The following is a 16,664-nucleotide window of genomic DNA, read 5'->3' on the forward strand; positions in this document are numbered from 1 at the left end:
GCTTATCCGGCATCTACATGGGGCAGCAGGAAAGCAGGGTGACCCACACACTCTGCAGCTGCTTTTGTGAGCCCAGCCTGTAGCCAAGGAAATTCGGGAAAACAGCTGAAAGTACTGGGAGTGAGGCGATAGGAAAAGGATGATTTTGTGACTGGATGCAGCATAGAGGGTGTGTGAGAGGGGTCTGTGACAGCTACATGCTGGGTCACACTGTCCATGCCTTACTGTCCAGAGGAAACTCAGCCGACTGCCCTCCCACAGACCTTGCTCTTGCTGTGTGCCACCAGGGAAGGACTGCAGTGCATTCTACGGCTCATGGCCTAAGGAAAAAGCCCTGCGTGCCAATCAGTGTCAACAAATTATCAATTATCAGCAGTCAGTCTCCAGCACACTGAACCCTTCCCAGAATCTACAGAAAATCCAGGTCTCTTGTCCTTGAGTTTAGAAAAGCAGCATATTCATGCTAAAACCGCTTTTGATAAGGCAACTTCTTTGGAGAGAGCCTAACTTTTAAAAAACAAAACTAAAAATGGACAAGACACAGGCTTAAGGAAATATTTGTTGTGTGTCCAGAACAGTATGACATCCAGACCACTCCTGAGGTTTTATAAATATATGTCTGGCTGTTGAAGTACTGCAGATAGAAAGAATTCTGTGGACTACAAAGTGAAATTTGGGCTGCTATTCCCAAATTAGGTTGGATGAGAATTTCCTACAGATGAGGCAGCTCAAGATGTTAGAGGGATTTCTTGCCAAATTTCCGTATCCCCACTCATCACCTATTCCATACCCTACCAATTCTCTCCCAGCAACCAGGGAGATGATGAAGCAAGCTCCATAATACATTAGTTTTCTCCTGAAGGCCAGAAGGAATTGTTCTTTCCTCTGCTCAGAGATAACAAACCAACACCATGTCTTCCAGTGCCGCTATGGTCTAAACTAATGCCAGCACCATCATTAATGCTGCCCTGCCATCAGTCCCGTTTCAACATAATCTGAAAGGACGTAACCATTTTTTTGTTACTATAAACTGAAAGAAAAAACACACTTCCTTCTGTGACAGGAAAAAAGTCTTGGAATCATGTCAAAGCAGAGATAGAAGAACACAAAAAAGAGCTAAGAACTGAAACTTCTATTATGGTGTAAAATAAAAAAGTAAGTTTTCCATTTTCTGCTGATGACCAGACATGAAAGGTATGCAGCAGCATTGCAGGTCAGGGCCGTTCTTCTTACCGAGGGACAAGGGATCACCTACCTCCACAAGCTGCCAGTTCAAGGGTTCAAAACATTCTGGGTTAAAGGAGGTACACGAGGAGGGATCTGCTGATGGACATGCTGAGGGGCTTTCTTGGTCAGGTGGGGTTTTCTGAAATGCAGGAATCCCAACCAGACCAGCACTGCAGGACTTGCTGCAACAAAGAAAAGGCTATAATAAAAAATCAGTTAGATGTTACAGTAACCTTGACATACAAGAATGGAAGGAAAGACTCCAGGAACACAGGCCTGTTTTCTGGGGCTCAGGCTCCAGGTTAAGCCCAGGCCTGGTGCAGTTCATGTGGAGAAGCCTACTCCTGCCTCCCCTACCCTCCACAACACAGCACACTACTGGTAACCTCATTCTCCAGCCACCCTTAATTCAATAATATGGCAAAATGAAAATACTTATTCTTTCCTTGCATCCCTGTGCTGTTTTGCTTTCTGACTTCCTTTGAAGCACCACAGTAAGCTGCACAAATCCTGCACTGAGCATTCTGGTTTTTCCCCTCACACAGGGTTTGTGGAGCCCAGCAGGCCTCTGTGATACACCCAGTATTATCCACAGCTCTCTACAAACGGTTTTATAGGAAGGACCATCTGGTGGTCAGCTGCCCAAATGTGCATTTGCTGCCTCCTGCACCTGTTCAGTGTCATTCAGCCTCTCCCTGACAGGTGCTCTCCCATCAGAGGTCTTCCTGAGTGAGGGGACGAGAGGATGCAGCACATCTCCTGAAACAGTGGCAGGTATAGACACCTTTCTGGTATTTCTGTTCTTAAGAAGGAATAAATCCCAGCCTATCTTCAAAATGGAGATGACAATAGGACCAGAAGGTAACCACTTGGCTCTCTGAGCCCTTTTGCTCAAATCTCTCTGCCATTTCAGAGATGGTTTTGATACTCACAGTCATTCACAGGTGAGCCTACAGTGTACCAGATGTGTACTACTTCAGCACAGGATTTCTCTGTGCAAACTAAGATATCAAACCATAAAAGCTTGTTTTGGGACTGTCCTGACATACCAGAATGTCCTGACTGGACAGACTGGACCACAGCCATGTGCATGCTCTGAAAGAAGCTAAATAATGTAACCTAAAAGCTAAGTCACCTTTACCAAGGGGACCTTGATGTGAATTTGGATTTATGTTTAAAACTTTCAGGGAGACTGATGCTACTTCTTAGAGGCATCTCTTTCTCCCTCTTTGCATCTTTGACTTCCGACAAAAGCTAGGTTTTGACAGAATAACAAACCTAAATTTGGGAGTCAAATGTAACTGAAGAAGTTCCAGTTATCTTTCTTGACTGTCAGTAAGATCTCCACATACAAAAATGCCCCATATTATCAAAATATTTCTTTCAAAGAAAGGATGCAGAGGGAGAAACACCTGCAATTTGTGATTAATTTTATGAAGTGCCCTGTTACTACTACAGAGAAACTAAGGGTAGAGCCTATCAAAAAAACCACTTCAAGGATGGCAAAAAATAAAAGTGAAATTAAATAATATGTAATTTAATAATAAAAGAGCTGCAGCTGTCATTATCACATTGAAAAAAAAACCAGGGAGAATCAAACAATATGCCTGCCAGACCAAACAGCTACTGCAGTCCTGTCTCAAGAAAATCATCTGGGAAAAAATTTGTTTAAAGATCACACATACACACTGTAGAACTTGTAAGTGAAAGCCCTGGGGTAAAATGTAAACCAAAAGCAGGATACTCCCTGAGCTAAACAACACTTGCTCCTCTGTCTTTTAAGACATGGTGAAATTTTCCCCAGCTTTCAAATGGTAACTGGAAACACTATCCTTTGTTCTTTAGCCTCTCACAAGGAAGTCACACACAGACTAAAGGTTTGCTGAGCAAATATATGATCTTTTCCTAGTCTGCCAGTTCTATTTTGCTCCCTCTCAGCAGCACATCAGATAAGACTGCTTAGTTGTTAAGTTGATGAACTTCACCCTTATTAGAGAAAAAATCCCAACTAATTTGTAGGTTTGAGATACTTCTTGTCACCTGAGTATAAGCATACTCAGTGTTACCCTCCTGGCTGTAACACTGTAGGCATTTACTTGGGAGGTGGATAGGCAGAAGGAATTTGAAGTACTAGCTTCAGCCTTTTTCCTCTCATTTTAGGACACCTTTTACAAGGTGTCTAAGAGCTGGACATCTGCTTCCCTGCCAGCAGCGTTTGGGAAGAGCCTGGGCATCAAAAGCACTGCAGGCTCTTTTGCCTCACTGCAACCCTCCCCCTCTGAGGAACTGAGTAGCTCACACTCATGTCCATGGACACTCCTTGTCACCACCACAGCGCTGACACTGAATGCATCTCGCTTAGGACAGCTGTTTAGGCAGCCTTTAAAGTCAACGGGGAGGGTGCCCTTAAAACACCCCCACTGATCATCTGTAATGACAAACTCTCCCCATACTAAGACAAGACTACCTTTTAGAGGTATCTCCCTGCATTACAACTAGGAAGGAAGCACAGATGGCTATATAAGTCACTTAAGTTCAAAACAGTCAATTAGAAGAGTGGAAGCTACAGATCAGTATCTGGCTTCTAGGACTAACCTGACCACCACTGCATAGCTCACCTGACTTTGTCAGAAGCTAACATTTGACCATTACAGCTGTGTTTTGATGGGCCATGTATGTCAGCTTCAATATAAATTAATGTCTTAAGTAAGGACCTTAAAGAGCTGCTTTGAACACTCTCACCCTAAAAACAGCAATCACATTAAAATATGTGATTTTTTTACAGGCGTAAGGCTGTAGCTGACTGGGAGATTTAATGCCTGGAGAATGCATGCCAAAGACTTTCCTGCTGTAAGCTTTAACTGGCACTTCTGATGTTATTTAAGGGGAAAAAAAAACAGGTTCTCACAGCAAAAAATGCAGAAAGATGCTGAATATTTCTGAAGAAAATACATACGGTCAAAGTCACCCAGCAGCTTGGTTTCCAATGGATGGGAGGCCAATATCTGCGCTGCCCTCACACTTCAAAAGTCAGTGAGTAACTCCAACGTATTCTGAAAAGGTGTCAAGGAGAGACATTAAGAGAATTAAGCTCTTGAAAGCTCTGTGGAAATCAGTGGCTGGGAAAGAGGTCCAAATAATTCCTCTCAGGGGGAAAAAATGGGCAGAAAGATGCCCCAGCTCTGGCCTAGTGGAGATAATGTCAATCAACACAGGAACACAGAGAAAGATGCTTGATCTGTAGGAGGTGTAAGACATTCATAGGAAACAGAACTTCATTAGTTCTGCCCCTTACAGCACTCATTTTAAATAGAGCTCTTTTCTCAGGATTTGCCATTTTGTAACTCAGATTCAATTTCTACTGGGACACCCTTTCTGCAACAGAAGTGTTGGGGAAGATTACAGGTGACTATCCCCAAACAAGCAGCAGTTATGGAGCTGGAAGAGGTAGCAGAGCCATACCCACATTAGAATGTAGCCTGCACATCTCAGCTGGTCTGACACGGAACACCAATCACCAGCTAAGCAAAGGTATTTTATAGTGCATTTTACAAAAGCAAGAAAGTGACCACAAATGTGCATGGTTTTCATCTCCATCAGCACACAGAGACACATTTCAAATAATTTCCTTATGCTCTGCTATGCTTGATGCTACGTTATTGACTCATGAACAAATACAAAAACCACAGAACTACTAAATCTTCTCTTATAAATGAATGCAGTTTTCCTCCTTTTCTTGACATTTCAGAACAAGATGGTGTGGTGCTTTTTCAATAAAAATACCAAAATAAGGGTCATAAAAAGGCACATAATGCATCTGTCACTACAGACCACTGAAATTTGTCATTGTTTATTGCAGTCAACTGAAAAAGTAGTAAATATTTGTAACAACATTCTATGGTCCTTTACAAACATGCTACCATCACAGGTAATTTTACAGTGATTCTCTTAGGTATCTTGTGTTTTAACTTAATTAAAATCAACACTGAAATACATACTTTCCAAACAAGGCAATATATAGCAAATATTTTCTTTATCTGTAAAATGAAACTTCATGTATTTTGTAATAAAGTAATTATGGTGCAATTCCTTCAAACAATACAGGCTTCAATATTTTAATAATGTACCAAATGTATCTATGCCGAATAGCAGAAACAAGCTTAAAAGACAAAACCTACTACAGAAACACAACATACAGATTTTTAGTAAAGAAAATGAAACAGAGCAGCAAGCATCCTGCAGTACTGCAAGAATTTGCTTATACACACAGAACAATTTTCCTTTGCCTCCCAGAAAGTTAACAGGAAATGTTAGGATACAACCCCTGCTGCTTTTCGCTGTTTATACTAACAAAAAGAGCTACAAAAAAAGATTCAATCAGTATTTATGATAAAAACGTATCTTTATGATAAAAACACATCTATCGCTGATCTAACACCTAATGCCCCAAGCCATTTTCTTACCCTAATGCTAAATTCCAGTGAATTGCTAACAGTAATTATCTGGGAAGAGCAGGAAGACAGCCCCGAAAGTGCTGAAGTGCTGCTTTCCCAACTGCAGGCACTGCAAGAAAACAAAGAGAAATGATCATTTATACCCTACAATATCATTGTATCGTTTGTTACGTTCAAACTATGATTACTTTGACAAGTACCACAAGAGATTTTGCAGTACCATAGGATTTTGTGCTTAATTATTACTGGAGCCCTGGGCTCCTCTCTTTGGCAAATGCCAGATTGCCAGACGACATACGAGGGCCCCTTGGCATCCACTCTTTGGCTCTTACATATTATTTTGCCCAAATGTTCAGTTTCCTATGTCTTGTTGACACATTCCATAAACAAGTTAAGCAAATACTTGGTGGTTACTGGCACCAGCCTTGGAAGTGGTAAAAAAGGCCTGAAGTTGCTCAAGACTGAAGTGGTATCCTCTGTTTCCATGCATCAATTCCTTTGCAGCTATTTATTACACGGGTTAACAACAACCTTTTTACTTTAGGAAAAATTTCTTCAATGAAAGGGCTGTCAAGCTTAAAACAGGCTGCCCAGGGAAGTGTTTGAGTCACCATCCCTGGAGGTATTTAAAAGATATGTAGATGTTGCACTCAGGAACATGATTTAGTGGCAGACTTGGCAGTGGTGGGTTAATGGTCAGACTTGATGATCTTAAGAGGTCTATTTCAATGTAAACTATTCTGTGACTCTGTTTTTTGATGGAAAGCAAAATCCCTGCCTTTATGAGACACTCTGTCTTATTGGTACAGATGATAGTGCTTTCAGAATTATCTCCCAAATCCAGGTACTTCATGGATGCTAGCAGGGAATATCTAGGACCTGCCTGAGCTCTGACAGGAAGGACTGCCTGCCTGTGGCTCTGACAGCAGCAGTCATCACCTGCATAAAAGAAGACAAGCAGGGGCCTGGACAGCACTTGTGTCAGCCCTTAATCACAAAGCTGAAGGAGATCGAAGATAACCAACTGAAATGTAAGGAAAATGATGGAAAAGTGAGACCAGTTCCTTGTCTACTAAATCAAAACAGCATAGTCCTCCATCCAGGGAGTAATGCACCTGAAGCAGATGCTGAAGAAAGCAATTAGATTTGAAAAGCAGGAATGCCAAGAAGTGGAACTAGGTAAACATTCATGGAGTGTGTGCTGGGAAGGGTAAAACCTGGTATGTGAAGATAATGAAGTCATGCAACAATCCATGGAGAAGATTCAGAATTAAAAATTAAAATAACTGCAGTATTTTACCACCTCTTTGCAAATTAAGAAGTTAAGCCTATTAATAATGATGCAGAAAAGGCAGAAGCTTCCAGTTAAAATTTCCACTTCCTATTTGAAAAGGTGATGTATTGTGTGAGAAAGTATTTTCCAACACACCAGCAAGTGAAAAGGCAAAACATTATTAGAAATAATTAACAAACAGCATATATTAAAGATAGCTGACCCAACCTATCTTTAGGTAACTGAAAATGTCAATAGATTTTGGAAAGATCTGTCACTCTACAAAAGGGAAGCTAGAATGAATTAGATATAAATACAAACCAATTTTCCAGTATCCAAACCATGCTGCAGAATTTAAAGGTTCAAAATGTAATTACCACTAATTCACACCCTTTATGAGGAACAGGCTTTCATTAATCTCATTTTGCTTGTCAGTGAGGTATTTGGTTGATAAATGTTTAACTGAACAGGTTCAGTATGTTTGTAGGGAATCATCACAGTGAGACAAACATCCAAACTCACAACTAGAGCAAGACTATGTCCATGACATACACACTGGATACGCAAACTGTCAGATGTCAACAAGGAGCTCCCCCACTGGCTGCCAGTCAAGTGAGTTTTAGGGGAGGCTGCGCAGGTTTGTGACAAGACCAACACACTTTAATGCTCTAGTTAAACCATGCAAAGGCAAAGCTGGGCAAACCCCACACCTTTCTCTGATTCTGAGACTAGAGAACACCCATTTGTTCAGGCTATCAAAAAGAACTTGCATAGAAATAGAGCACACGTTCACACATTTCAATAATGACAAGTTACTCTCATTAGTAAGTACCCACAGAAGTGGTAGATTTGCCCTCTACTACTCCTCTACTACAGTACTTATGACTAGGCAAATTCTTGAATGAAGAACTGAGCTCAGTGTGACTGAAAGATACTTACTTTGATGCCAGATAACTTAGTTTTAACCCCTGCAATATTAGATCACCTAACAGAACTTGTCCCCTTTGACCACAAGGTTTCAGGCAGTAATGCTGCATTTTCCCAAGCAGCATTTAGCCCATGCGCAAAAGGGCACCTCCACTTACAAAAGAAAATGCAAGTAGCAGGAAGAAAACAGGTGATAAAGAACAGTGTCCTAGAATTGCATACAGAGCACCTCTACTGGTCAGCAATCAAGAGCTGACCCTCTCCAAATTAAGTCTCCATCTCCATTGTGCTATTTACAGTCCTCAATCAGAGACAAGACTGTCCCTTCTCTACCAACAGGAAGAAACACCCAACCCACAGCAATGGGGACAGAGGGGAAGGTTCTTGAGTAAAGGGGCTTTTATCAGCGAACCACTGTGTGAAATCAGTGACCTACTGATCTCCTCAGAGCTGGTTCTACTTTTGATGAATGGTGTCCAGTTTCATAAAATGTGAAGTTCTTTCAACACTTTTACAACACCACATAAATCTTTACATTAATGAAGAAATACAAACCTTTATACATCTCAGTAAGCACCTGACTACCAATCTCACACCACTATACTTGCATTTATACTTGCACAGAGTAAATAGCATTAAAAGATCAGGCAGACACTGAGCCACTAACAGCTCCATAATCTGAGCTGCAGCATTGTGTTTAATTACATTGTGTTATTCAGAAAATTCATCACATGACAGAATGTGGTGGCACGACAGAAACAATAAGCTCAATGACAAATCCAGGTGAGATTTTTTCTGTACATTATATTTTTCAGCAACCAGAAATATTTTATTAGCAATACAGACATTTAAATATTAGAAATCTATACAACGTCCTTTTCTCTCCCAGTCTCCAAATCGTGTAGGTTCAGGGCCTCTAGGTCCACCCCTCTCTTTTGTAGTAGGATTGATTCCATCAGGGAATTCTAAAATAACAGGGAAAGTTCATTAAAATTTCTGTAATGCTGACAAATACAAAGATGTCATCATTGATGATGTTTTCCTTTTAGTTTCATTTTCAAATACAAAATCAATTATTTTTTGTTTTGAAAGGAAGCCTTGAGTTAAACATTTCCCAGAATCCTACAAAAGTAATTTCTGGTTTTTTTACTACAATCAGCAATATGTATGATCATATTCATTTCTGAAAAAAAAGAGGCAACTGAATGTCCAGAGGCATTAAAGCACCAGAGTTTCTCAAGTCAGAACTTGCATCATTCAGGTATGCTGTACTTATGTTCACTAAATCTAAAATCCCAGGTCACTTGCTGTTTGTTCAGGTCTCTAACTTTAAGCACTGTTTTAATTTTAGCTTGAATTTTACTCAAGATTCTATTAGTCTTGTATTTAAAACATCCCAGGTTGGATGGTTAACCCATCCAGCCTAACCTTGAACACTTCCAGGAATGGGGCATCCACAGCTTCACTGGGCAGCCTGTTCTAGTGCTTCACCACCCTCACAGTAAAGAATTTCTTCCTAACATCTAATACAAACCTGCCTTCTTTCAGTTTAGAACCATTGCCCCTTATCCTGTCACTGCTTGTATGAAAACTCCCTTCATTTTACAAACCCCCTTAAGGTACTGAACCCCTTTTAGGCATCAGAAGGCCACAGTTAGATCTTCCCAAAGCCTTCTCTTCTTCAGGCTGAACAACCCCAGCTGTCTCAGCCTGTCTTGGTAGAAGAGATGCTCTACCCCTATGATGATCTTCGCGTCCCTCCTCTGGACCCATTCAAACAGGTCCATGCCCTTCTTGTGCTGAGGAGCCCACAGCTGGACGCAGCACTCCAGGCAGGGTCTCATGAGGGCTGAGCAGAGGGAGAGAATCACTTCCCTTGACCTGCTGGCCATGCTGCTTTTGATGCAGTCCAGGATTTGGCCGATTTTATGGGCTGCAATCACACACTGCCAGATCATGTCTGGCTTTTCATCCAACCCCCTACCCTGCTACAAAAGAGAAGCACCCCGCCAGCTCATGCTACTTTCTTAAACAGCACAGAGCTTTCTGCACCTCAGCCAACATTCTTACACTACTTTCTGCACCTTTACTCAGGGCTTTCTCCTAAGAATAGTTAACTCAGGCCATTAAGCTATTAAGTATTTGTGGGCACAGCACCACCCTAGGCTGTCTCTCATCCTGCACTAGACTGCGGGGCTCCCAGAAAATCACAGTACCCCACATGCCCCTTGCCACACTGATTCTCCAGAGCTTCCCATAAATACACCTAACTTGGGACTCCCTCATGCATATCCCTAACTCAGCCCTGGTGGGCAACACAAGTAATGAGGTGCAGGGTTGAAAATGAGAGCAGACAACAACAGAAATTCTGGACAGCAGACAAAAAGAAAAGTGATGGAGGAAACTCACGCAGCTACAGGCTATACAGGATAACATACTGGGATGCCTGTTTCGTAACTGATGCAGACCAGGAAAAGAAACGTCAGTATTTCAGCACCTCTGGCACTACAAGGAGTGCAAATGCACCTAATATTATTTTGTACATGTCATCATCCCAATGTCAAAGCACTACTGATGTGCTGACAGTAGATGCAGATGCTCAAAAGATTTCTCCACAATACACATTTCTACAGAACAGTGGGAATTCCAACATCCAGCTTCAACCCTTAGTTTTTTCCTAGTAATACAACAGGCAGTTTGCAAACTATTGGTGATGTTACATGTAAAAAATACAGGTGCAACTAAAGAAACCTTGAGTCTTGCTCCAAACCTGGAATACCTAAACAAGTAATAAAAGATATTGATTATGTATGTTTTAAATGAAGCAGTGATGGCATTGACTTTCCTGGGAATAAAAAGACGAGAATTAAACAGCTGCTTACACAGTAACCCCAACTGTGAGTTAGTTCTCAAGTGAGCCACAATGTGAAATTGCGTGGAGATGATTCTATAATACAAGAATGATGATACTGTAATACAACAATATAACGACAAACTTGCTAATAAATTTGTGAAAGAAGGAGAAGCAGAAGTAGCTTTTCACCATGATGCAGCTTTCCCAATGGCTGTGGTGGCCTCAAGGTAATACACTCTGAAGTTGGAGACGTTTTCTTAGCTCTGCTGCACAAAAAGTGCCATTTTACCCTGTATGTACCACAGGGGACCTCTGTGGAAGAGTATCTGAGGATTCTGGATATGAAATTAAGGATTCTAAGGTGCAAGAACAAGATCAGTTTCTTAAATGAATGTCAGGAATGATTAGTCTTTATGCTGCCATCATTCAACTCTGGTGGCCTTATGGAAAGAAGTATATGTAAATAATAAAAAATATAAATATAAATACAAATATAAATATAAATATAAATAATATCCTCATGGACTGAACTATGCATGATGCTGGCTTGCTTGGATGTTGAATATCCAGCTTCTGACAGCTATGCTACTTTTTAGTTTTCTGGAGGTGAGTGGCAATGCTCTCATGAAACAGTATCACATCCAGTTGTGGAAAATGACTTTATCCAAGTTTATCCAAGAAGAATACATCCCAAGAATTGACGCAATTACCAGCTCTGTTCAGAAGGGCACATTAATGTGTTTGAAGGATTTCATGAAGTACTATCTACAGATGAAGGAAATTCTGCTTCCAGTGGGCACTCTGCTGCCTTCCTTTTGGAGACTATAGATCAGTCTGGATTTCTTTTCCCCAGGATGTTAGTGCTTTCAGACCTGGCTTCCTGTTTACATGGTAAGGCAGAATATATTCTGTATATAGAAGAATAAGAAGAAAATATTTCATCAACTTGTTAATGTTTAATTCATGAACATGTTGGGCAGAAGAAATTTGTGTTTAATTTGCTGCAAATAGTTTAAAGTTATTCTTTGCATTGCCTCTTTGTAAGTTCTTGTATCAAAAATACTTTTTTTTTAAAAAAATAAAAATCCCAAAGCCCACCCAGAGTACTGTGTGCAGCTGTGGAGCCCCCAACACCAAAAGAGGTGGACCTGTCGGAACAAGTCCAGAGAAGGACATTAAGACAATCACAGGACTGGAGCACCTCTCCTATTAAGACAGACTGAGAGAAGACTGAGAGAATTGGGGTTCTTCAGCCTGGAGAAGAGAAGGCTCTGGGAAGACCTTTTAGCAGCCTTCCAGTACCTGAAGAGGGCCTTTAAACAAGCTGGAGAGGGATTTTTAACAAGAACATGTAGTGACAGGAGAAGGGGGAATGGCTTTAAAATAAAAGACAGTAGGTTTAGATAAGCTATTAGGAAGAAATTCTTTACGGTGAGGGTGCTGAGGCACTGGAACAAGTTGTTCAAAGAGGCTGTGGATGCCCCATCCTTAGAAATGTTCAAGGCCAGGCTGGACTGGGCTTTGAGCAGCCTGGTCTAGTGGAAGGTGCCCCTGTCCATGGCAAGAGTGTTGGAACTTAATGACCTTTAAGGGCCTTTCCAATTCAAACCATTCTATGATTCTAGGATTTTTCAATAATTTTGTCACCTGGATATTTATAGTAATCTATTTATACACTAAAAAGCTTGTCCTAGAGACCTCAAAATAGAAAAACATGGGTTATTGCTACTGATGAACTGTAGCAGAATATCATACTATGGTGAGTTATACAAAGCATGAGCACTGCTTTTAGTTAAGTGAAGATGGCTAATTAAAAAGAAGAAAGAAAGAGATTCTGTCCTTCTCCCATCTGACAAAAAAAGTATGTTCCTATTTAGTTCAGCAGTGATACATCTGTGCCAATCTTGTCAGGTTCTCACCATGCAGTCCCAGTGCGGTCACCAGAACACAACACCAATACCAGTTTGTTAGATCTGCCCAGGCCCCACCGAGCTGCTCAGTAAACTCAGTATCAGTTGTTTCTTTACAAAAAACTACCTGCAAGATTAAGGAATCTTGGCCACGAAATGCAGCATGAGTCAGAAATATTTTGTGGACTAAGAAATAAAACAGGCCTTTTGAATAATACAAAGTAGCTGGTACCCTGGTAAGTTTACTGCCACTGTTCACAGCTGTACTATTACAGACCAATACCAGCTACATTTCTCTGAATCATGGAATGATTTGTGGTGGTGGAAGGCACCTTTGGCAAGCACTTGGCACCAGCCCTGCTCAAGGCAGGGTTGGTACTAAGTTAGGACAGCCAGGCAAATTTGCCCATCTTCAAGAGCAGAGGAATCCCCAGTCTGGGTGAATTGTTACAATGCATAACCACGGCTGTTCTGAAGACTTCTTCCCTGGTGCACCATTTGCTGCAACTTGTGCCCATTGCCCTACCTCTCTGGTTTTTTTTCAGAACCAGTAAGCTTTTAGAAAATGATTCTAAAGAGTGCTGAATGCCTGTCATCTTCTTAAACTGACATCAGCACAGCATCTCACAGTCTTGCCTTTAAAACACACCTTCCAATTTTGTAAAACATAACTTACTTTCCAGGGGCTCCTTCTCTATACTGGACTCTTCTGTTTCATCAAACCGACCTACTGGTAACTTTGGTTTCTTAAGGGGCTGCTTAGCAGGTTCAGATCTTCCTCCTGGTTTAGAGCTGGAGCTGCTCCGCAGGTGGCAAAGAAGTGATGACTCTATCAAGCAAACAGACACGAGTAGCATAAATGTGGGAGTTTAACACTGAGTAATGCTGTGACTGTCCAGAGCACCTCTGAAAAAAACCTACTTCAGGAATGAGGGAGTGGAGGACAGGAAAACAAACTCTAAAAATTATTTAACATTCAACTCATGAACACCTAAGAAATCAGCACAGATAATTATTTCTGGCCCTAGAAACATATGTAGGCAAAACTGTGTTAGTTGTATAACTCAGTTCACATAAACAGTATATTTTAAACTGCTTGAATTTATCTTTGCTGTTACATTCTTGTATTTTAGACTCCTAAACAGTAATTATGCTAGCATAGACCAGTACAGTCTGCTTTCCGGGAGAAATCCTAACCTCCCCCAAGAAACCTGCTGATTTCCAGGTCTTGGCTCATTTCCAGCAGCTTTTTAGTCAGAAAAAGCTTCTGCTTTCCTAAAGGAAAGTTTAAAAAAAATAAAACATTGTTCCCTTAGTAACAGGTTTCCCAGAATGTCGGCAGAGGATAGCTGGGCTTCCCTTAGGATGGTAAAATAATTCAGCTGGTAGTCAAAAGCAGGAAAAACTTTGAGTGTGTTTAAGTTCAATTATGTAACTGCATGCAAATGCTTTCATTAAAAGCATTAATTTTTTTCCTTTAAAGTCCTACTAACATTTCAGTTAAAAAGCCAAATGTCCACAGTAAGCATAAACTATCCACTAAAACTATTTTGGCTATGGACACGTAGCTAAAGCAGCTCTCACATTTCTTATGAAGCAAGATTCAGAAATCCTCCCTGTACCAGCTGGGTGCAAAGTACCTGAAAGAACTATTATTCTACCTTCCTGAGGAGATTGAATCAGGAAGCCTTCTCAAGCACTGTCAACTTGTTAGTTGACATATATATGTAAATATATACCAACTAACAACTCACCTGTATTCCCAGCATATTCATTCATTTTAAAATACCACATCTTTAATATCAAACCCTACAGCCACATAAACTGTATTATGTCCGCCATCTGCTGCCAATGCCCCAAAGGAGTAATATTTTTTTTTCCTTTAAGCATGACATAACAAACTATTAACAGTAAAGGATCTAATCTGTTGCAAACATTGGGTCTTTCTATTCCTGCCAAGCTTCTTGTCATTCTTCAGTAAGCTAAAAGAAAAGCTAGCTAGAAAATTAAATTATAGCTGGTATTCTAGTCCAATTCAAATAAAAGGTACTGGTACGAAATTGATTATCTCAGTCAAGAGAGGCAAAATCCATTTTCTTTGATGGATTTACTTGATATTCTTGACCAAAATACACTCTTCTTGACAGAGAGGTGACAAAGGTTCAACACTAAACATCTCTGAAAAAGACGAGACAAACTATCAACTTCATCAGTAAACCACATTCTACAAACTGCTCTTTGATTCTCTCCTCTTTCATATGCTGTTACAAAGCCCTCCCATTTATTAATTATATAACTGAATTTGAAGTTGAAAATCCCAAGTCTCTAAAGCTGCTGGACTCCAATATCCCATCTTTTGAAGCAGCCCACAGACTGTGATTTATCATAACAAAGCTATCCATGTAGTGGGAGCTGGGCACACATTGGGATGCTCAGAGGACTAGAGCATCAGCTACATCCTGCCATGAACCTGACAGCCAAACAGAGCACAAACACCTAACAACAATTTTTTAACAGATCTTCCATTAACATACATAAGAGTATTTTATCAATAGCATCACAGAACCTCAGCTTTTGACGGAGAGAGAAGCACCCGACGAACGGCCCAAGCTGAGGCCTGTGGGACAGGCTCTGTTACCCAGTCTGCCTTACTTTAAACAAAGGACCTGAATCTCCTCAGGTGAAGGGCACGGACCAGTAACTTTCAGGACCACAGCACGTCTCCTCCAGCTATTCTCCAAACGTCAAACCACTGTTTAACATTTTACTGCCGTTAAGTATGCAGCAATGACAGGGCAAGAAAACCTCCGTAACAAAAGATTTGCCCGACAGCAGTAGGTTCGCAATACAGGGGAGAATATTAATACCGGGGGAGCGGTTGGAGGAAGGGATGGGAGGACGAACAGGGAAACCGTAATGAAGCGTGTGAGGAAAGCTGCGCAAGCCCACGGCCCCACGGCCGCCCGGCCGCCGCGGGCGGAGGAAGCGGGGCGTGTCACGCTCCTCATCCGCCGCCATCTTGGGGGCTGTCCAGCTCCCCCAGCGCCGGCGGCCCCGGCCCCGACCCCTCGCTCGTCACTCCCCGCGGGAGGGAGAGCAGGGGAGCCGGGGAGCCCCTCCGCGGCACAGCGCGGGCCCTCCCGCCTTCGCCCGCCTCTTACTCGCTGCTCCGGGCGCGCCGCGCAGCAGCCGCAGAGCCATGGCCAGAACGAAGGCGTGCGGGGCGGGCAGCGCCGCCGCGCAGGCGCCCAAGGCGGCGGCGGCTCCAGCCGGGGGCGGGCGGCGAACGCGGCCCCGGTCACGGTTGCAGCGGCGGCCTCGCAACTCCCACGTGCCCCCCGGGCTGCTCCCCGCCTCCGGTAAACAGAGCCACGGTCCCGATAAGGGCAGCTACGGGCTCACAGAGGTGCTCGAGAAATACGCTGTAACTCTTCTCTCCGCCCGTCGCCAAACCTGGAGCAAAGACGTGTTCTTTCTTTCATGCAGTGAAGAGTCTAGTGCTGCAAGAACCCGTTTTCTCCCCGGTGTGTAGTGCAGTCCAGGTTTTTTTTTAAAATTTTTTTAATAATAAAAAAATTGTACACTTTTCAAATAATACACAAAGGCTGCTTAGGACATGAAGGAATGTTGGCTAATACCACAGTGATGCACAGACAGTGCTTGTGCTTTCACACGGCATCTTTCCAGGTTCTGAGTTTAACCAGTGATGTTGCTTTTAACACTCAGTATCCTAATCCTGGGATAAGTAACACCTGCGTTCATGGAGTGGCGCTCCAGTTAATTAGCTCCAGTTAATGTTTTGAATACGGCAAGTTTTGCTTTTTGTCACTCTTCAAATTTCTCCAGCTAACCTTGTTCTTACATAAAACAGAATTTACTCTGTCCACAGATACTAAACTGCAGAAGAAACTGGGAGATCTGAATCTAAAATATCACTTTGTGTTTACATCTGAAAGGTTTAAGTAAATCTTGGTAAATTATAGAGCAGCAGCACTCCCTGGAGTTTACTGTGCTATATC

The 16,664-nt window shown here is 42.0% G+C and overlaps 1 protein-coding gene across 2 annotated transcripts; it reads right to left on the bottom strand.

Moving 5' to 3' along the window:
* Positions 1-5,061: 5,061 nt before the first annotated feature.
* SDHAF4 (succinate dehydrogenase complex assembly factor 4) lies at positions 5,062-15,908 on the bottom strand. Of its 2 annotated transcripts, none has more exons than XM_010405587.4 (3): positions 15,807-15,908; positions 13,322-13,474; positions 5,062-8,846 (listed from the first exon to the last, which is right to left on the bottom strand). In XM_010405587.4, exons 1-3 carry the CDS (start codon positions 15,844-15,846, stop codon positions 8,737-8,739), a joined length of 303 nt encoding a protein of 100 aa, XP_010403889.1. In that variant the 5' UTR covers positions 15,847-15,908; the 3' UTR covers positions 5,062-8,736. The 2 variants fall into 2 exon arrangements, with proteins under 2 accessions (XP_010403889.1, XP_010403876.1); XM_010405574.4 differs by lacking the exon at positions 15,807-15,908 and adding an exon at positions 15,513-15,678.
* Positions 15,909-16,664: the final 756 nt, after the last annotated feature.

Source organism: Corvus cornix, chromosome 3 (genome assembly GCF_000738735.6).
Source record: "Corvus cornix cornix isolate S_Up_H32 chromosome 3, ASM73873v5, whole genome shotgun sequence".
Taxonomy (NCBI): Eukaryota; Metazoa; Chordata; class Aves; order Passeriformes; family Corvidae; genus Corvus; species Corvus cornix.

What these genes read in the sequence shown, in the direction of transcription:
- SDHAF4 (XM_010405574.4), bottom strand. Translation starts at nt 15,663, where the DNA reads ATGGCGGCGGATGAGGAGCGTGACACGCCCCGCTTCCTCCGCCCGCGG. An exon ending in TTCCTCCAACCGCTCCCCCG is followed by an intron (nt 13,475 to 15,512) that starts GTATTAATATTC and finishes TTTGCTTGATAG; the next exon opens with AGTCATCACTTCTTTGCCAC. An exon ending in AGAGAAGGAGCCCCTGGAAA is followed by an intron (nt 8,847 to 13,321) that starts GTAAGTTATGTT and finishes CTGTTATTTTAG; the next exon opens with AATTCCCTGATGGAATCAAT.